The sequence below is a fragment of the Vigna umbellata genome, unplaced genomic scaffold (assembly GCF_029865625.1).
Source record: "Vigna umbellata cultivar VRB3 unplaced genomic scaffold, Vumbellata_1.0 scaffold_680, whole genome shotgun sequence".
In the NCBI taxonomy this organism is placed as follows: domain Eukaryota; kingdom Viridiplantae; phylum Streptophyta; class Magnoliopsida; order Fabales; family Fabaceae; genus Vigna; species Vigna umbellata.
The window spans coordinates 10,180-33,048 of NW_028274447.1; the positions used below are offsets into that span (position 1 = coordinate 10,180).

General features: G+C 32.4%; 1 protein-coding gene across 1 annotated transcript; it reads left to right on the plus strand.

Moving 5' to 3' along the window:
- Positions 1-6,090: 6,090 nt before the first annotated feature.
- Positions 6,091-7,219, plus strand: LOC148190640 (FCS-Like Zinc finger 5-like). Its single transcript, XM_088102712.1, has 2 exons — positions 6,091-6,563; positions 6,645-7,219. The coding sequence occupies exons 1-2, from the start codon at positions 6,247-6,249 to the stop codon at positions 6,814-6,816; spliced, it is 489 nt and encodes a 162-aa protein (XP_087958838.1). The 5' UTR covers positions 6,091-6,246; the 3' UTR covers positions 6,817-7,219.
- Positions 7,220-22,869: the final 15,650 nt, after the last annotated feature.

Here is a 22,869-nt window from a genome sequence, read left to right on the forward strand (position 1 = left end):
ATGGTGAAGATTAGAGCTGTCAAAATAAGTTACAACTCGCGGTCAACTCGATCCACCACAGTTTGAGCGAGGTTGAGTTTGAAAAAAATGTATTTTTTTTATGCGGGTCAATTTTCAACCTGGCTCATCCAGGTTGAACCCGTGTGAGCCGGGTTGGCTCACCAACCCACTTAATTTTATTTTATTAATTTATTATCTCATGAAACCCTAAAAATACCATCCAAATCATTATACGTGGATTGTATTGTAATTTTTTTTATTATTTTGAATTGTCTTGAGTTTAACATCATTTTAGGAGTGAAATTTATTTATATTTGAATTACAAAAGTTTGTAATTTTTGTTATTTAAAAAAAAATTGTAATTAAGCGAATTAGTGAGCCAACCTGTTTAACCCAACAACCCGTGGTGGGTCGAACCGAGTTCAAATTTTTCTGGCTCGCTAATGAATGAGCTAGGTTGGGTTTGGTTCACTAAGTGACCAACCCGTAATGGGCCAAGTAGGGTTGGGTCGGGTGACCCGTTTTGACAGCACTAGAGAAAAGATGTTACTAGAAATGTTGATATAAATCTTGAGGTGTAAATATTTAGTATTTCCAAGCTTGAATATTTGATGTTTTCAACCACAACATGCTAATTCATGACAATGCGACTATTGAAGATGTGAGATATTACGTCTGATATCAAGTCTTGAATTTTCATTTTGTGATTTAAATTTTTTGTAAGTGATATTTTATCCTTCTGTCGCACCAATAGCCAAGCTGAACACTGTGAGAATACTTTTATCGCTAACAACAAACCAAGATTGGCCTCCTCTACAATTTAATGTGAAAAATGTTTTCTTACATGGAGAAATTTCAGAAGAAATTTATATAGATTCTCCACCAGGCATGACAAATTCAATTGGAATGAAGGTTTACAAATTAAAGAAGGTTATATATGGATTAAAACAATCCCCGAGAGCATGGTTTGAAAGGTATTCCAAATATATGAAGGCATTTGGCTATAAACAAAGGGAGATCCAGAGGCTAGCAGGAAAATTAATTTATTTGTCTCATTCACATCCAGATATTACCTATGCATTGAATGTTGTTAGTCAATTTATGCATGACCCATGAAAGCTTCATACGGATGTTGTTGAAAGAATTTTGAAATATTTAAAGTTCATCATGGAAAAGGAATTTTGTTCTCAAATCATGGAAATTAAAGGTGGAAGGGTATATTGATGGAGATTAGGCAGGTTCAAAATATGATAAAAGATCTACCTCTAAATACTTTAATTTTGTAGGAGGAAATCTTGTAACTTGGAGTAGTAAAAAACAACATGTAATAGCAAAATCTAGTGCTAAAGGAGAATTCAGAGGCAAAACACTAGGAGTATGTGAACTTTTGTGGATTAAAAATGTGTTATTAGATTTGGGCTTTAAACTAAGTGAAACTATAAGTTTGTACTGTGACAATACGTTAACTATAATAATTGCTCACAATCCTATGCAACATGATATTAATAGACATTTCATCAAAGAAAAGTTTGAAACTGGAATAATTTTCGTTCTCTTTATAAGATCAGAATTGGAGTTGGCTGATGTTCACCAAATGAGTTGCAGTTGGCTTATGTTCTCACCAAATGAGTGTTAAGCAGAGTGTTTAATGAATCTCTATTCAAATTGAGAATGTGTCATATCCATGCACCAACTTGAATGAGGTGTTAAGAGATGTCAACTATTCTATTACCTAATGTTAAAACAATAAAATAATGTGTTAGTTATAATTCAAATATTATGAGAAATTATATATATATATATATATATATATGGTTACACTACTCTTTCAAATAACACATCAAAATTATTTTTAAACATTTTTTATAATCTTCAATCAAAATATTTGTTAAATTGATCCATGATTTTCACATTAATTTTGGAATCGTAAATTGAAACAATAATCTAAATTGAAAATCAAGTGTTTATTAGTTCTATTTGTAAAAGATTTACGTCGAATTGATTTAATTATCAAAAACAAAACAAGTATCGAAACAAATCCTCTGAAAACAAGGAATAAATTTATTAAAATTTTAAATAATTTACATATGTATGACGTACATTCAGCTAATGTTTATGTTAAAAAATTCTTTTTATAAAGCAGTTTCTTTTTACATAAAGAAAATGTCCTTATACTTCAAAAGCAAAAAGGAGTGAAGTTCGTATCAGTTGATGTTTTCACAGATTTTTTTTATTACATAAATCTTAAAAAAATGGGTGAAGTCCTTATCACTTTTTTTTTTTTATTGAACTAGAGTATACATATAAGGAAGAGAACAATGTTAAGAAGTTAAAATTTTCATAAATCTTTTATTGTCTTAAAATTAATTTTATTTGAAATAATGAAAAACATTTAGGTAATTTTATTGATTTATAATCCAGGTAATTTCTAAAAAAACATATATAAATTTAAATTTAGTTCATATAATTCAGTGTTGTTTCTTTTTCGGTGTCTATGCATTTTTTTTGGTTTTATAACCTTTTATATATGTCTCGGTTGTTAATATTTGTTACATGAATGTTAAGACAATTAATATTATTACGTAAATCAAATAAACAAAGTGACTATGACTATGAATTTGAATTATCTGTTGGGTTTTCTGTATTATTTCTTTATCGTGTTTTTAAAATGTATTGATAAACACGATTGTAATATTTTAAAATATATTAAAAATATAAAATACCAACATATCAATATATTAGAAAAAAAACCAATAGAAAATCTATCTAAGACTCGTATCAATCAAGTGGCATGTTAAATAATTTCACATCAACAATGATACTTCATTAAAGAAAAAGTCTATAAAACTAATTAAAAAAACACAAAATTAAGAAAAGGGACATTAGTTACAATATGAAAACATGTTTAAGAATTTAATAAAAATAAATCAACACTTAACTATAATTTTTAGTCCAAACGCCATACTTTACAGATTATTATTATTATTCATCTTTGAAATCATTAATTAGACATGCATGAAATGAATATAAAGTTGTGAGTAGAAAAATATATAAAATGTTATGGAAAAAAGATAGATTAAAAACTCTATTTGAATACAGTGAGCAAAAGATGAGCCATAATTAATATTTTGTTCGTTACATTTATTATATATTTAACTTCAATTGAAGTTTATAAAAACATTTTCCTTCACACTCAAGTCATAAATCAATGAGCATAAGATCAGCAATATACCATTCATTCCTCGTTACAGGGTGTATCATGGATCTAACATCAATTTAAACTATAAAAACGTCTTCCTCCATTTTTTTTCACGAAAGATATAAGTCAGTAAGAAAGCCTAATTAAACAATTAAAAATATAGAACAGTTATTCTATTAAACTATCATATACATATAGTAATGTCTACAAAATTTTCTCTCACACACTGCGCTACTCATCACATTCATTTCAATATACCTTACTTTATCACAAAAAGGTCATAAAAAAATTATTTTCTTAGTTGCTCGAATTTAATTTCTTTCTTCTTCAATTGTTAAGGATCAACCCTTACAATACAACGAACACGAAACAATTTAAGGTAGGGTTGGAAAAAAAGAGAACCAGGGACGTCAGAGGAATTTTTATTCTTTGGAAGTGAAAAACAAGAAAATAAGAATGTTCTATTGTTTGCGAATAATGTTTTTAAAGAACACAGTGAATGTTAAATAAGACTTTTTTTTTTTACATTGGTTTTAGAATAAACTAATGTCCAAAGTTAAATTTAGAATCCAAGGTTTGCAAATGTGTCAACCTTCTAAACCAATTGGAAATTGATGTAGAAAGTTAGACTCAACATTTATCAAAACATTTGTGATGTTGTAAGTGTAATATAATTTTTAAAAAATATTAAAAAACTTCAAAGTCTATATTAAGTATAAGGAACAAGTTTATAAATTATTTTCTAAATCGACTTTTAGAATAGCTAATGTAGAAAATATTTTATTAATCATTTATAATCATAAAGGTCCATACCTTCGTGTCAATATTAAAAAAATGTTCATTGTTTCACCTATTTTTATTTTTTTGTAGTTCAAAAGTGTATTTAACATTAAACAAGAGTATTTAAAAGAGTTGTTGATTATCATGAGTTTCTTTATTTATAGATGGAGGACCTAACAGATGAACCACTTATAACTAGAAAATCACTTTTTATTATGATTTCCGCGACAACCTCCGCGTCTCTTTATGTGTAATTTTCTTTTTATCTACTTTGATGGATATGTGTATGAAACAGTGATCATCATTATGGTAACAATTCATCCTAAAAGCAATTCACATCCTCTATAGGGACCAATATGCAAAAAGAAAAGAAAAACTTATGAAACAAGAAAGTTAGAAAAAGCACAAATATCCTTAATTGGCGAGTTTGCGAGATTCGAGTAGGATCATTATAAATAATAAAACTATCCCTGAAAGCATTTAACAACAATACACATCCAAAACTCAAACTTAAGCCATTGATTGATCTCACATGAGTTGATTCTCCATTATTATCTACATCCGGCTCCCAAAGTAATCTTTGATATTTTCACCCCAAAATTAATGGTTGCAACTAAAGATGCCTCATTTTACTGTTTTTGGATCCATCACCCACCAATTAGATTCTCCACTTTTGATACCTTCTCATGTCTCACTCAACTCTATGCAAATACAACACAAAACAAAATAAATGCAGAGACACTCTTCCTCTCTGTCTTTTCTACAATGTAAGCTCAACAATTTTACATTGATCAATAATATCTTTGACTGTAAAATTCAGCAATGTAGGGATGACAACTAGTCGAGTCTGATACAAATAATATCTATTTGTAATTTAATCTGCAAATGAAAACTCAATCTGCAATCGACCTGCTATTTGTGTAAATATTTGTTTCAGAAAATTTTATGAGTATTATGAGTATTTTAAAACTGACAAATACCACAAAAACCGTGAATATTAAAATATATATATTTTAAATATTTTTAAAATAAAATTAAAAAATATTTAAAATTTAATATAAATTAAATTAAATATAAATTAAAATTTAATTTTAACTAAATTTAGTCTAATAATATAAATTAATTTTCTTCTAAATTAAATTAAATTATTATTTTTATTTTTTTGAGATAATGGATTTCTATGAGTAAATAAATATAATACTTATAGATCTGTTTATAAATCAATATTAAAATATCTGTTACTCATGTGTAATAAATATTCATAGTTACAAACTATTTGCCAGCGATAATGAATTTTTTATCATCCACAGATATAACAACACCAGAGAAAAAGTTTCTTTTATAAGTATCTTTTTATTGCTTTATTTTTTATTAAATCAAGATTTTAGTTAGGAGATTCAAATTTACTTTTATTTTCGGAAAACAACATATTAGTAAAGTAAATTATATTAACATGAAAATAATTATATTAAATATGTTACTTAAATTTTAAATATTCATTACCTAGTGATTTCTTTTGTTGCATAAGTTGTGTTTTTTTTTAATGTAGGAGTAAACTATAACAGGTTTGAATGGTAAGAAACTAACGTGATGAGTCGAACATCTTAAACAAATTGAATAAACAAGACATACTCCGCCCACACAGAGTATAACAATACAGACAAAATTTCAATAATGACCTCAAGAAACATTTAAAATTTCAATGAAGTTAGAAGTAATTCATGGGAGTGGCAACAGTCTGAAGGAGATAAATTTTGGTCAGGGGAAAAGGAAGGGCATAACTGAGATTTAGAAAGTACGGAGTTACCACTAAATGCAGTGGATCCCAATCTTTCATACAATGATGTGAAATTTGAGTGGCCAATGAAACTCCTCCTGAGTGATTTTTTTTTTGGGAGACTCAAAAGTATCCTAAGTTCCCATTACAATTTGCATTTAAAAAAAGGGAAAAATTGTTAATAACACAACTTCAATCATAAAATTAAATGATGGCAACTGAAAAGGAAAGGTTGACGTGAGATTTCATTTCTCGTTAATGATGAACATCACACCCATCATCAACGGCCCAGATTCACTCCTCGGTTTTAGGTTCTTGTTTTATTCATCTCCCCAAGCCTCGCCGTTTTCCTCTCCACCTACTTGTAACCTGCTCCCATACCCTTTCTTACTTCTCTCCCCCCTCTTCCACTCAGTTACACAGTATCCCAATTTTCTAAACCCACACAGACAAAAAAAAAACTTATAGTAGTAATAATAATAATTACAAGATGTTGTTAGGGAAGAGACCTCGTCCTCCAATGAAGAGAACTACCAGCATGTCAGAGATAACCTTCGATCTCAACACAACCTTGGACGACGATGACCAAAACAACCCCGTCAAGGGAGGACTTGGGCCGGACCCATGGACGAAGCACCCACCGCCAGTTGGGTCGAACGGCTTAGATCAGAGCCGGGTTTGGGCCTTGGTTTCACCCAGAAACCATAGAAGGCATTCGGAAGATTCCGCACACACCCCTGAGTTTTTGCGCGTTTGCTTTCTCTGCAAACGCCGTTTAGTTCCTGGTCGTGACATCTACATGTACAAGTGGGTAATTTCTCCTTTGTTGCTATCTATGCAATTTTTATCGTTGTATATTAGCTGAAAACTTGAAAATGAAAATTGCAGAGGTGACAGTGCTTTCTGCAGTTCAGAATGCCGAGAAAAACAGATGAAGCAGGATGAGCGAAAGGATAATAATAAGTGTGGTGTGGCATCAAAGAAACAAGTTGCAGCTACAGCTACGCCTTCTGGGTCTCAAGTTAGAAGTACCAAAGGCGAAACCGTTGTTGCCTTGTAGCTGTGGCATCTCAATAGGGTTCGTCCATGCCCATGCCCTTTCTTACCTTATTATTAGATTTTGTGTTCATATACTTTGGCTTTCGCTTTGTTTTGGTTATTTTTTCCCTTATGTTCGATTCTGGCTTGTATTTTTTATGATGCCGCTTTTGGAGAGAGTGGTTTTTTGCTTGTTAATCATGTACTCTAGTGATTTCCGTGGTAGTTTGAAGATGTAAGTAAAAGGAAAAAAATATTGTAAAAATGATGGTATGTTTTTTATTCTGGGAGGTTACCGGGAAAACTGCAGTTCACGTACTTACTGAACTCTTTCACATCGTTGTGTTGTGTGTCTCAACGGTGGACTTGTTCGTTGATCGTGAACTCTGTGTTTGACGGTCAAATTAGATAGCTTTTGGTTTCTACTTTTGTTGCCTTTGTAATCTTCTTCCTCACACTGTTTTGGACTGTTTTTGGCACTTAAAATATATAAAAATGTGTGTATATATATATATATATATATATATATATATATATATATATATATATATATATATATATATATATATATATATATTTTTGTCATTTTCCAATTATTTCAGCAATCATTTTTTATCACATATTTATGAATTCACACTTACCAAACAATACGTAACAGAAAAATGTATGAAACAGAAAGTTGCGTAATCTGACCCCAATGTATGTTTATACTAAAGTTCTTCTATTTTTTTTTATTTCTTTTTAACGTGCAATAGTGAATCTACATTACGTCCTTAATCCATCGAATCTTTCTTTTCTTTATGTTTATACTTCAGTAGTACTCATTAGACATTTCTTTTCTCATTAGAATTTCTTTTGTTTTAAAATTGAGTAAATTAATTGTAACTCACCACATACGACATCAGAGGGACATTTTTGTAACTCTAATTTTTTCTAAAATCCAGATTCTTTGATATCTATTTGCTATTTTCACATATTTATATATTTTTTTCACTTCACAAACTCCATATCCATACTTTAATTTATTACTCTTTTTTTCTCTTCTTCTCAATATATTCTTTTATAATAATTTCAAACATGCTACCATCTATTACCAACATCATTATTGTCTTAAGAAGAGTAAAAGTGTTTTCATGATAAAAAAAACAACAACCCACCATCTTTTGTTGATGTTGTGTTATTTAAAGATGGTGGAGAAAAAAACTTTCAAGCATCTTCCTATTAAAAAAAAACTTGATTTATGTCTAACATTATCTCCCTTAAATAAAGATTTTACCATTCCAAACAACTTCCTATTTTAACAACTACAATACATACATGACTCATTTAAGGTTTATTCAACTTGATTTATGTCTAACATTATCTCTCTTAAATAAAGTTTCCACTGTTCCAAACATTTTCTTTAACTTGTAAAATAACTCATATTTCAATGATTTTGTAAAAATATCAACAATTTGTTCTTTAGTAGGACAATACTTGATCACTACTTCTTTCTCAGTTATCAATTCTCAAATATTGTGAAAATGAATATCTATGTGTTTTGACCGACCGTCCATGAAATACTGGATTTTTTGCATAATGCAATTATTGTCTTGTTATCACAAAATATCATTGTGGGAGTATCTTGCTTCTAATGCATCACTTCAAGAATTCTTCTTAACCATATTGTTTGAGTTACACAACTAGTTAAAAGAGCAATAACATGTTTCTTTGAGGACCACAATATTGCTACTATTTCTAGATGAAATGTATACCTTTACGTGCTTTTTCTTAGTTTAACATTTCTTGCCCAATCACTATTTGTATATCCGAGAAGCTTCATATCATTAATGTTAGCATAAAAAATTTCTTCGGTTACAATACCTTTTGATATATCTAATAATTCATTTTGCTCCTTGTAAATGACATGCACGTGACTCTTCCACGAATTTGCTCAACAATCCTACTCCAAAGACAATGTTTGATCTAGTAGCAATAAAATATCTAAGACTTTCAATCAAGCTCTTGTAGTATGTTGAATTAATTATTCTTTAATCAATATCCATTTTTTAGTTTCAACATCTCTTTAATCGATGTTGAGATTGACTTCGAATTTTCCATGAATTTCTTCAAAACATCAGTAACATACCTTTTTTGAGATATGAAAATTTCGTCATCCTCCTAAATGACCTCAATGCCAATAAAATATGACATTAGGTCCAAATTTGTCATCTCAAAACATTTTCATGACCTCCTTGAATTTTGTAATCATCTTTAGATTATTGCCAAAAGAAATCAAGTCATTAACATAAAGGTACACAATAAGAATACTATCAGGGTCAACAGATTTGGTATACAATGTATGCTTAAATGAGCATCACTGAAAACCATTCTACACAAAGTAAGAATCAATCTTCTTATATCACCCCCTGGTTGTTTTTCCTTCAACTTCATATCCGACAATTTGCTTAATATATACTTGTTCTTTTAAAGTGCCATTTAGAAAAGCAGACTTAACATCCATTTGATTATTTTTCCAATTATTTTGAACTAGTCACTAGTAAAAATCTGGGATTTTAACGTGCCTTATATGCTTCGGTTTTTGTAAAACTGAAGCATATAAAAATGCGGTGGCATTTTTGTAAATATTGGGAACTTATATGCCTCGGTTCAACAGGAACCAAAGCGTAAGGACAATACTGCTTCGGTTGTAAAGGGAACCGAGGCATATTATCCAGAAATCTCCCACGTCAGCCTATGCACCTACCAAACTTTTTAAAATAGGATATTGCCTCGGTTGTGGAGGGAACGGAGGCATATAATCCTCGAATTTGAGATATTGCCTCGGTTATCGTTTAACCGAGGCATATCCCCTATCCCTTCCCCTTCTGCTTTTGCCCTGACAAACTTTTTAAATAAGGGATATTGCCACGGTTAATCAGTGAACCGAGGCAGTAGGCCCTGCCACACCTGCCACCTCACTAAATCTCAGAAAAGTGGACGTTCAGTATCATTTAATATGAGTTGATACGGCATCGGTTGTGTATGAACCGAGGCGTATTGTCGTTTACTGCCTCGGGGTTGGAAAAGAACCGAGGCGTATTGTGCTTTACTGCTTCGATTAAGTGGATGAACCAAGGTAGTATCGTTTTCTGATATTAGAAAACTGAACAGTTTTCTTTCTTCTTCCTCTTCACGCGAACATTTCTTCATCACCACAGTGCTTTTTCTTTCCTCTCTCGCGCCTCCGCCTCCATTGCAGCGCCTCCGCTTCCGTCATCGCGCCTCCACCTTCGTCGTGGCGCTTCCGCCTCCGTCGTTGCGCCTCCGCCTTCGTCGTCGTGCCTCCTCTGTTCACGTGGCAGCCACGGTTCTGCTCTCTTCACGGTACGATAAGTTCTCTTTGCTTGAACATTTTTTTTGTCTTTCATTTTCAGATTAATGGAAATAGAAATGGTAGGGTCTGTTGATGATAATCCATGCAATGGGAGATAGAGTGTTTAGCCCTATGAATTGAAGATATTAAAATTAGGCGATTTGGATTTTGAAGATAGGAATGATATTCCATGCAAGGGGAGATAGAGAGTTTAGCTCTATGAATTAAGGATATTAAAATTAGGTTAATAGAATTTTGAAGATAGGGATATAGAAATTAGAGATATAAAAATTAGAGAAATAGAAATTAGGATATAGAATTAGGGGAATATATGTTTGTTTTATATTTTTTAATTAAATATATACAAATTAGAGAATAATATTTTGAATTGTTTGTATTACATTGGTTGATATGGTGATAAAATAAAGTTTAAGGAGGTTAGGAATCATGAGACTAATTAATGTGTTGTTTGTTTTTGTCTAGATATTATATTTGTGGTGAGAGACATTCTTCACTGTTGACCGGCTTTCACGCTCCCAGGTTCCTATTCTTAATTTTTTCCTTTTAATATGACCATGTAATTAATTGTTTGTTTGAATATATTGTTTGGTTGAATATATTGTTTGCTTGTATATATTGTAGGTTGCATATATAATTATTCCTTTGCTTGAATATATATTTTTATTGTGAATTAGCCTCGCTTTCCCATTTGAGATTCAATACAAAAATTATTTACTATCTCTAGAGATTTTTGAATAAATGTACCTTTTAAAAATGAATAGAGAGGAGATGATAATAATAATTTACAAGTATTGAATCTTGAATTATCCGGTTGGACAGTTTAAGAAGGGTAATGACTTTTTCATAGTTTATTATTCATATCAATTTTAATATACATGTCTTAAATTTGATGAAATTTTGTAGTTGTGTTTTGTATTAATCTTCAGGTGCATATTTGATTGTGATTTATAATCACTTTCATTTCGTGTAACCTGAAGACCAATGCGAAATACTGGCAAAATTTCGTGAAACTTTAGATATGTTGTTTAAAATTGATATGTTTAATAAACTAAAAAAAGTAAATCTTCTTGAATGGGATAGGGTCACACCTTGAATACAAACACGATCAAAGTGATCATTCAAGATTATTGAAATTGTGTAAACAATTTCAGTAAACATGCGTACGGATCGAGGGTGGATTAATTTACCACACATCAGCACTGAGTATGAGAGAGGGGTAGAAGAATTTATAGAGTTTGCGCAACGTAACGCGAGTACAAGTGGTGATGATGAAGTCAAGTTTAGATGTCCCTGTGTGAACTGTTTAAATGGGAGGAAGTTGAACGCAACTGCTATTAGGGAACATTTTATCTGTGATGGTTTCGTACAAAGTTATACAACATGGATATGGCACGACGAATTAATAGACTTTCCAACTGTCTCTCCAATTGAAAATATATATGATTCCACCATGGATATGGAAGATTGACCGGAAGAAGACAACTTAGAGGACATGATCCGTGATGTTGGCGCAGAAGCTTTTGCCCAAGGGCATGTGTATGAAACGATGTCGACTGATGCAAAGACTCCTTTGTATGTCGGTTCAACTAAGTTCACACTGTTGTCAGTGGTGTTAAGGCTCATGAATTTAAAGGCGAGCAATGGATGGACTGATAAGAGTTTTACAGAGTTGTTGTCGTTGTTGAATGAAATGCTGCCAGATGGAAATACATTACCCACTCGTAATTATGATGCAAAAATTTTTTTTGTCCGATGGGTATGGAATATAAACGGATACATGCATGTCCGAATGATTGCATATTATATAGGAATGAGAATGAAGTTTTGATAAAGTGTCCAAAATGTGGGTTATCACGATACAAGTCAAAACACAACGGTGAAGATAGTGGTCACACATAAAAGAATGATTCTGCTTTGAAAGTAGTTTGGTACCTTCCACTCGTGGCCAGACTTAAGCGTTTGTTCACGAATCCCAAAGACGCTAGAAACTTAAGATGGCATGCAGATGAGAGAACAACTGATGGATTGATTCGTCATCCAACTGATTCAAAGCAATGGAAAAATATTGATCAAGAATTCTCCCAATTTGGTGAAGAATGTAGAAATCTTAGGTTTGACTTAGCTATTGATGGAATGAACCCATTTGGTAATTTAAGTACCAATCACAGTTGTTGACCCGTTATACTGATAATTTACAACTTATGTCTTGGATTGTGCATGAAAAGAAAGTACATGATGTTGTCAATGTTGATATCTGGTCCAAAGCAGCCTGGAAATGACATAAATGTTTATCTCAGGCCACTAGTTGAAGACTTAAAGTTGTTGTAGATTGATGGGGTTGAAATATTTGATGCCTTTGCTTTAGAAACTTTCATGATGCATGCCATGTTATTTTGCACCATTAATGACTTCCCAGCTTACGGTAATTTGTCGGGGTACAGTGTGAAGGGTCATAAAGCATGTCCTATATGTGAAGAAAACACTGCAGCTCATCAATTAAAACACGGAAGGAAGGCAGTGTATATGCGTCATCGACAATTTTTACAATCTAATCATCCATATCGAAGGTTAAAGAAAGCATTCAATGGACAACAAGAGAAAGACAATGCACTCATTCCACTTACTGGACTTGAAGTTCTTGAAAAAGTTAATAGAGTACATCATGTATTTGAGAAAATGTCCAAGAAGTCTTATGTAACGACCCCTTGGAAGAAGAAATCAATATTCTTTGATCTTCCATATTGGTCAAAGTTAGATGTTAGGCATTGCATAGATGTCATGCGTGTAGAGAAAAATGTTTGTGATAGCTTGATTGGCACACTACTAAACATCCAGGGAAAAACAAAAGATGGAGTGAATGCGCATTTGGATTTGGTTGACATGAAGATCCGAGAAGAGTTGACACCAAGAGAGATTGGTAAACGTACTTATTTTCCCCCTGCATGTTACACAATGTCTAGACAAGAGGAGATAAGTTTTTGTCTTTGTTTAAAGAGTATCAAGGTACCACAAGGGTACTCTTCAAATATCAAGAGCTTAGTGTCAATGTAGGACTTAAAGCTTGTTGGACTCAAGTCTCACGATTGTCACGTCTTAATGCAACAATTGTTACCGGTGACAATTCGTGAAATTTTGCCCAAAAAAGTTAGGCAGACCATAACTTGACTGTGCTCATTTTTCTCGTCAATTTGTAGTAAAGTCATCGATCCTACAAAGTTAGATGAACTTCAAAGCGAAATTATCATCATCTTGTGTCAGCTAGAAATGTTTTTCCCTCCATCCTTTTTTGACATCATGGTGCATTTACTTGATCATTTGGTCAGAGAAATAAAGTTGTGTGGACCAATATACTTAAGATGGATGTACCCTATTGAGCGTTATATGAAGATTTTGAAAGAGTACGTCAAAAATCAATATCGTCCAGAAGGTTCAATGATTGAAAGATATATTGCAGAAGAAAGTATCGAGTTTTGCTCTGATTATATGACTAAAGCAAATCCGATAGGAGTCCCCTGGACATCATGGTTGAATAGATATTCTACAAGTAAAAGCATCCGTGACGAAAAGTTGTGAAGAATTGATGCAAGCACATCTGTACATATTAAACAACACAGATGAAGTTATCCCATTTTTGGAAGAACACAAAGTCGTTGTAAAGGACAAGTATCCAAGACAATCATAGAAATGGCAGTTGATGGAGCATAACAGAGCATTCTTGTCCTGGTTCAAATATGATGTTTTGAAAGAATCACGGTCTTCTGAGACTTTGTTGTGGCTAGCAAATGGTTTGAAGTTTGATTTTGTATGTTGTACAGGCTATGAAATTAATAATTGCACATTCTATACAAAGACTTTGGATGATAAAAGCACAGTACAAAATAGTGGTGTCAGTCTAGAAGCTGAGTCGCTACAATTTTCCACATCCAAAGATCAAAATCCTTGCTCACACAGGGGGATCCAAGAGCATTGCAAGGAAGAAGGAAGAAATGGTGCAGCGTTATTTATCTTTAATTTTCTGTTTCTTGTAATATTTATGACTCTCGTAATATTTATGACATACCTAATAAGCATTTGTTAATTTTCATAGGAAAAAGAGTGTGGGCACAAAGTTAGCAGAGGAGAAGTTTGGATAGCTACTTATAAGAAGACCAACAAAACTTTTGTCAGTAATGAGGCAAGGGAAATTGGTGTAAGTTTCAATCTTTGTTCTGTGATTGGTTTAGTTATATACCTAACCAAGTTAGTATACATAAGGTGAAGTTAGTATCTTATTCATTTTGTAGGACATAATCCAGGTCTTACTCATAATTCTTAACATATGACAACCTTTTCTTTTTATAAAGCCATATTGTGTGCACATGCTAGGAGTTGCAGAGTTTTTTTTTTATTTTCTTTCTTGGACTTTGAGTGCAAAACCATATGTCACGTGTATCTTTAGTCACCATATTCAGAGTTTTTTTTTTATTTTTCCCTTTCACGTGGGATCTAAATTAACATGATAAATCAGAATAAGTTCATACAAGTGGTTCATGCATGGTATGTGTGATTAAGGTGGTTAACCGTGAGATTATTTAGCTGCATACTTGGTTGACAATTCATGGTGTATCTCTTTAGTGATATAATTATTGGTTGGAAATTCTTGCTACTGTTTTTGCACACACCTTAAGTTTAAATAACGTATATTGCTGCTCATTTGTCAATTTTGTCTCAAGATACTCTGATAGTACCTGTTATAACAACTAATGTTGATCTAGCAGTCTTGCCCTTCCCCAATGACTTTTCTCTGTCATTTCTTTTCTTCTTGCACACAACACACTTCTTTTCTTTTTGTATTTTCTTCAAATCATGATAGTTTGTCTCTTTATACAAATGCAATGTTTTTAATGTTGGCATCATTAATTACGTTGTATGTAGGAAAAAATTCAAACATATGAATCTAAAACATCGTCTCAATCAAAAGAAATATCAAGTTCAAATTCATTGGCTCATGCTTTAGGAAGCCAAGAGCATTGTGGACGTGTTCGCGGTCTAGGTTTGGGTCCTTGCCCATCTAAAGTCTTTGGAGTCCATGCTCGTTCTCATATTGGATCATCTTCATCTACTCCTTCTAATGTTGAGTTATAATCTCAGGTTAATGAATATTTAATAAATATTTACTTGGTTTGTTCCTTTTAAGATTAACATGTTAGGTATCATACTTCTCACTTTTTAAATAAATTTTTCTGTTATAGGTATCTTCATTGACTTCTTCTAATGTTAAATTACAATCTTAGGTTAATGAGTATTTAATAAATATTTACTTAGTTTGTTCCTTTTAAGAATAACATGTTAGGCATTTTTCTCACTTTTTAAATAATTTTTTTTGTTATAGGTATCTTCATTGACATCACAAGTCAATGAAATGAAGGTAATGATAACACTTTTGTTGCAAAATCATTAAGCCTCATTGCCTTCACAGTTTGCAGTATTTCAATGATCATTGGTAATAATTGTTAAATTTATTTGTATGATTTTTTTATTAAATATATTATCGACTAACTATTATGTTATATTGTAGGTATCTGATTAAGGCAGTATGTCAAACAATTGATGTAATGAAGAGGAAGAAAATTAGATATTGTTATTGAATATCTTTATGAGTCATATTTTTAGTATTGAACATTTGTATGTATTGAACATCTATATTGAACATATGTAATGAACATCTTTCTTTTTAATTTTTATGTATGAACAATTAGTTGTATGAATGATATTAGGTTGCAATGAAATAGTTTTCTATTATTGAAAGAAGGAAGAAAAACACATTAAGAAAGAATGTGATCATGTTGATGAGTTCCTGATAAAGCTTGATAGTCTGGAGTAAGGGAAACATTGAAGGGCATTGAAAAATGGTAAGTGCATTACAACACTACACAACAAACGTTACCTGTGAATGTTGGACATAAAAAGCCATGTTGTTAATGTCAGTTGATGGCAAAGAATGCTGTCACAAATACAGTTTAATTTTATTAAAATAAAAAATAAAAAAAATTAAATGCATACATTTTCGACGGTTTAAAACCCCCGGATAACTAAACCATGCAAAATAGGGGCGGTTTTGAGAAAATCCCAGCTCGTTCCGGAAATTTTTGACTACCCCTGAAAATATCGACGATTTTCATAAAATCCCTGAAAATTTTGGGAGTTTTTGAAAACCCCCGAAAAAAACCTTCGGTAATTACTTAGTAACAGGTTTTTTCAGCGATTTTCCTAACCACGTGAAATATGTTTTTCGAAGGTTAAAACCACCTGTATTGAAAATAACCCCTAGATTTTTGTAGTGTGATGGTGTGATGATTGGTTCACAAAAACAAAGAACTACAACTAAGAAACTCTAGTAGACAGATCTTTTTTTCAAGATTTATTTAATTAATATAATATAATTGTTAATAAAGGATAATATTGTAGTAACTTACGTAAACAACATCAATATATATTTATTTTTATCTAATAATTATTTATAGTCGTATAATATATTAAAATTAAGAACTGCAATGATCCTTGGTTTCTTTTGAAAAAACTACAGTTGAATAAAAGTTGGAGAGAGAAAAAATCGTGGAAGGTAAATGGTGAAGATAATTTTTCACCCGATGGGTTGGTTCAACCTAAAGACAATGCTCAATCATGACACGAGAGTAAGCCAAATAAATTACACTATAAAGATTCATTTAATAGTATTTTAAATATATTAAACAAGTGAAGAATGTACTACATTAGGAAAATTAAAATTATACTATATGTAGATGATTAATGGTCCACATACGATCATATATATATATATATATATATATATATATATATATATATATATATATATATATATATGGGGTTTGCTAACGCGCGTATGCCTTCAGTTGGTACATTTTAGTAATGTGTATCGGATTTTAGTAGACAAAAATATCCTTATATATAAAGGATTCTAAGTTTTAAGGTTAAGGGTATTTTAATAATGGTTTAATTGCTTCCTTTGTCCCCAGTTTGGTTGAATTGTGTCAAATTCATCCTCATTTTTAAAAAAGTTTCATTGTCATCCTCACGTGGTGTAAAAGTTTCATTGTCGTCCTCACGTGGTGTAAAAGTGTCAATTGAATCCAAAGATAGAAAAAATTTGTGTCAAAGTAGTCATTTTTCCTATATATCTGTGTCTTCCTTTCATACAATCAAGTACAGATATTCATTTTACCTTATCCAATTTAAGGCTTTTCATAACTCCAGAGAAGTGACATATGAAAGGAAGACACAGAAATATAGGAAAAATGACTACTTTGACACAAATTTTTTCTATGTTTGGATTCAATTGACACTTTTATACCACGTGAGGACGACAATGAAACTTTTTTAAAAATGAGGATGAATTTGACACAATTCAACCAAACTGGGGACAAAGGAAGCAATTAAACCTTTAATAATTTTCATTCTCAAAAAAAAAAAAAGAAACCCCCCAAACCCTTACTCACCTCTCTCATTCCTCTCAACCCTTTCTCTTTCATCTTTCTCACTCCAATATTTTCTCTATCTCATTCCTCTCAACCCTTTCTCTTTCATCTTTCTCACTCCAATATTTTCTCTATTATCCCTACTGTAGCCCCAATTGAAAAAATAAAAAACATTTGCCGTTAAACAATCTTACAAAAAAATGATTTTATAATGAGTTTTCATCTTATAATTTTTGTCTTTTATAATTTTATCCAATTTTCACAAGCATAAAGGAATTGGTAATTGACCTAGAAAAAATCAGAAATACTCGCTGTTAAACAACTTCTTACAAAAAAATGATTTTATAATGAGTTTTTATTTTATAATTTTTGTCTTTTTCTAATTTTCATTGAGAGGAATGAGAGAGGTGAGTAAGGATTTGGGGTTTTTTTTTTTTTTAAGTTTTGAGAATGAAAATTATTAAAATACCCTTAACCTTAAAACTGTACACATTGCTAAAATGTACCAACTTAAAAGCAGCCATACGCGCGTTAGCAAACCCCGTATATATATATATAAACCAATTGTTTGATTAATCATGGATAACAAATAAATTAACAACCAATCCACTTGAAAATGCAAAATATAAAAAACTGAAATTCGTTCGTCGCATTTAAATGAGAGGTTATTTTTTCCTAAATAATGAGTATATTTGAATTTAACTTTGTTCATATGTTTTGATAAGCAAGAGAACGATTACCGAGAAATTAATGTGTGGATCACCACCTGAGATACATTCAATATTCGGCCTACTCATATTCAGCCAACCTGTACTTGTATATAACTTTTTTTTTCTTTATATTTTTGTTATATAAATGAGTTGTATTTTATTCGCATTTTTCATACTAAAACTTGTGCCTCTTGCTTTATTTATTCAGAAAAAGATTGATTGCATAATCTATATAAATAAGTTTTGGAAATAGTTTATTTACACAATTATTTGAAATTATTAAAAACTTATTTTCTTCTAGGAATTAGTTTTGGAACTCACTATAACGTTAATTACAGCTTACATAAATTCTGAAATGTGAATACTGTCAATACACTATGAGAATCAGCTTTTGGAAACCCAAAAGTTAAAAACTAATATTCAGAAGATCACAACTTTTTTTCATCAATATGTTCCGAAAGTACTTTTTGAAAAGAGTATTTTTTGGAGGAAAAATAAAGTAAAAAGGGAAGGGTGCAAAGAGGAAGAAAAAGGCGTAGGCAAAATTTGCCCTATTTCACTAAAATGTTTTTTTAATTCTAAACTCTTCTAGTAATTTGAACTTTGGTCTTTTATAATTTTGAAAATGAGTTAATTTGATCTTTCTGGTAGTACTATGCTAGCATTGTTGATACTAACGAGACTATTTCAGGAACATTTACCGATTTCAAAGTTACTTAAAAAAATTATAGAAAATAAGAGAGAAGTGGAAAAAGCATACCTTCACTCTGCGAAAATGAAAAAGAGGACCAGCCAAATTGGGCCCATTACTGTTCCTCAATTTTTTTTCTGCGTTCCGAAAACAAACTACGTAGGCTCTGTAACTGTACGGCTTTAAACTTCTGTACAGTAGTTGATGAGAACACAAAGTACAACCAACGAATAAGTTTCTATAGTAATATTTTGTAGAAGAAAAAAAAATTTAAATAAGGGCAAAGTGGTCATCTTATTTCATAGAACACATGAAAAGGTTCAAAAGCACTGCAGCACCAAACATTGCTCCTGGAATGTCATCCTTCATCTTCTCCGGTAACCAAATCACGCTTCTATGACAGTCACCGTAGACAGAACTGCAAATTGCTGGAACCCGATCGCGAGTTCGCCCACCATTTTCACTACTGCGAGACAAAATCAGAACCTCTGAAAATTCTCAAATCAAAAACCAGAAAAAAGATGTATGTGAATGGATGCAAAATTGACAAAAATAAGTTGAATCTGCAAAAATTCTCAAATCAACTGCCACTGTGAAGCATTTCACCTGACCACCTCGTCGCCGCAGAGACCACCCAAACACACCAGTGCCTCTTCGCGAGCTACTCGCTAGGCCGCCACCAATCGTGATTCGATCTCCACTGTCTTCGCAACCTGAAACGCAGAAAACCAGAACCGGCAGAGGAACCCTAAAACGCAGAAAAAATCCCCAAATCAGTGAACCCTAGTCGTGCAAGCACGATCGAGACTTAGGGGCGAAACTCAGGAGCGTGATTCCCTTCGTTTTCCACCATCATCGCAAGAGATAATTAGAATTGTGAAGCACATGCAAAAATAAAAACGCAACCACAGGAGAAATTTTTCTCTTGCGCATAGAGATCTCCATGGCAATTGGTAGCAGCGCAGTTTGCTACGCAGGCAAAGGAGGTAGAAGCAAGCCTTCAAAATCCCAATTCTGAAACCCTAATTTGGGTGAGAAAGGGGCTTCCACGTGGCAAGCCCCCATTGATACTTAATTTAATTTGATTTCCCAACTTTGCCCTTACTTATATTATATTTCCACTCTATAAACTTTATTTTTAATTCAAAAATAAAATAAATACAATTGAGACACGCTTTTAATGCCACATCATTTAAAAAGACATTGCCAGCATGCCACGTAACACCCTTTTTAACGGCGTCTTCTCAATTTGACGGAAAGCCCCTGTTTGATTCAATTTTTACAAAAATAAGGACCCAATTGAGACGCCGAAAAAGAAATGGACCTATTTGAGATTCCGAATGAAAATAGGGACCTACCGAGACATTAAACCTATAAAAAATATGTGATATTTTATAAATAAATGTAAAATTTGGACCTCAAAATTTATACTTTTCGATGTCATATTGTCATTAGACATATGAATTCTCAATTTTTGACATCATATTGGTAAAATTGTTAATTCTCAATTTTCGACAACATATTAGAATAATTGTTTGATGCAAAAGTGAAAATGTATTCACGTATAATGTCGAATGTCCTAGTTTCAGACGTTAAAGTGCTATAAGATGTTGTAATATCACTTTTGAGACGTTATATGTTAGTGAGGGTGAAAATTTATTCACTTTATCTTTACTCAAAACCTTCTTCTCTACTTAAACCCTTCTCGAACGAAGTTTTCGACGACAAACACGTAATATTTCTTTCATTTTACACAAATGCACGTTGATTAACTACTTTTAAGTATGATTCTTTTTTTCGTTTTGACTAATTGATTTCGTGCACAGGTAGTCCTTAGAGTATAGGAGCGTTCTCTTTTGTTTGTCACTGGCGACAACATTTTATTCCAGCGACAAACCCCACATTTAAGAAGGTTAGTGTCAAACCTCATTAAAAACGCACCCAAAATCTCTCGGAACGGACGCCAGGTGTCAAGCGATGAAGATCCGAAAATCAGATAGTGGAATGCAGGTGTCAACAGATGAGCGGACGTTCATTTTAAGAAAAACTGAATTTTTGGAAAGATTGCGTCACACTCTCTGCATGCATCTTCTTCTCCAAAACTCTGATATTTCTCATTTCTCCTCCTTCTCACTAAAAGTTCTCCCTTCTCTCTAAGAAATCTTACCTTTTCCCTTCTCCGATCACCATTCAGGCACCGTAGAAGCACTCCCGGCGTCCAGAGCTTCAGTTTGAACCGAACAGTTTTGAGTTCTAAACTGGTAAGTTCTTCTTGTCCTTAGCCGTTCATTCTCTGGTACATGCAAACCAAGTTCTGGTTGCATGATGTCGCCTTGTCTGAGCTATTGTTGGTTTTCTGTTGTTTGGTTTAGTTTGAAGAGTTGTTGAGCGTTGAAAGTAGAAGGAATTGTAGTCAGGCGAACCGTATTCTGTCTAGAACGTTCGTTCACGCTCAGAGGTAAGGGAAGCTTATTTAATTTAATTTGTATGTTTACTATTATGTATGAACGTTTGTTGAGTTGCTAAATTAAAGTGAAGCATGATTGTTGAGATATTTGACTATATGAAATATGATGGTTGCTATGTTCTGATGTATGAAGTATATGAAATTTACTATGATATGAATGTATGAAATTGTGAAGTTATATGTTGAGAAATGAGTTTGAATATAAATGATTCTGGTATGAAATTTCCACTATGAAAGTGTACGTTCAGTACTGAACGGTCCTTGACCGTTCGGTGTTTCTAGTAAACTTGGTTGAAATTGGATTCTTTCATTTGGAAATAATCCTAGTTGAGGACAAGCGTCTTCGTGTGGTAATACTATGCTTGAGCGTTCGGCCAAGCGTAGTTGCATCTGAGTATTCTGTGATAAACTTAAATTTTGTAAATATATGTATTTGTATATTTTAGTTATTCTTAAACACTATTCTAATATTATCTTATTATATTTATTAAGCTTTCTATTATAAGTTTAGTAGTGCTCGGTCTTATACCAAGCGCTCGTACTCATTTATGGTATGATCTATCTTGATGAAAATAGCGTTCGTCCAACTTCAATAGAATTTCCCTCTACCGTGTTCAGTCATTGATTGGCATTCGTTTTCTAAATGTGAATCCTTTTAAGTATTTTCTTATGAAGGTCTTAAAGTGTATACATCCATTTGGTTTCGGCTTAGAACCTTAGTATTTGACATGGTTCTTTCGGTGTTTGGTAGAACTCTCAGGAGTCAAAACATCTAATTGGCTCACTTTGTAATTAACGTTCGCTCCATTCGTTTCTTGTTATATCTATTATACTCGGTCTCTTTCTCAAACCGACAGTAACCATCTCGGTCTTATTCTATTATGGAACTGGAGACATCTCGGTCTCGCTCCAAGAGTTTGTTCTCGTTCTGAATGAGGGTTGAACGTTCGGTATCTGGTGTCCTTAAAATCAGTGAACAAAGATGAAATTGAAATGATGGATAATGAAAGATGAAGAGAATATGATACAGATGAAATGTGTTGAGTTATGGACGAGCGTTCCGGGGAGGAACGACTCATGAATGAATATTGGAATTTGTAAAGTATGAATGTGGTTATGCTAAGCTGGCTATTCATCCTGATGTTCCGTGAGTACTCATCCTCACATAGAGGGGAGTATGTCATGTGTGGGAACGACAGGAGGTCCTAGTCCTTAGGGTTACTTTGGATAGATAGGACTAACCTCGGGTGGCAGCTGATGAGGGTATTCCAGTTACTACATCACCCGGGTGCACGAACGTCGTAGCTACACAAATTTCATACAGTCAGTCTAGTATTAGACCTTGCTTGAAACGTA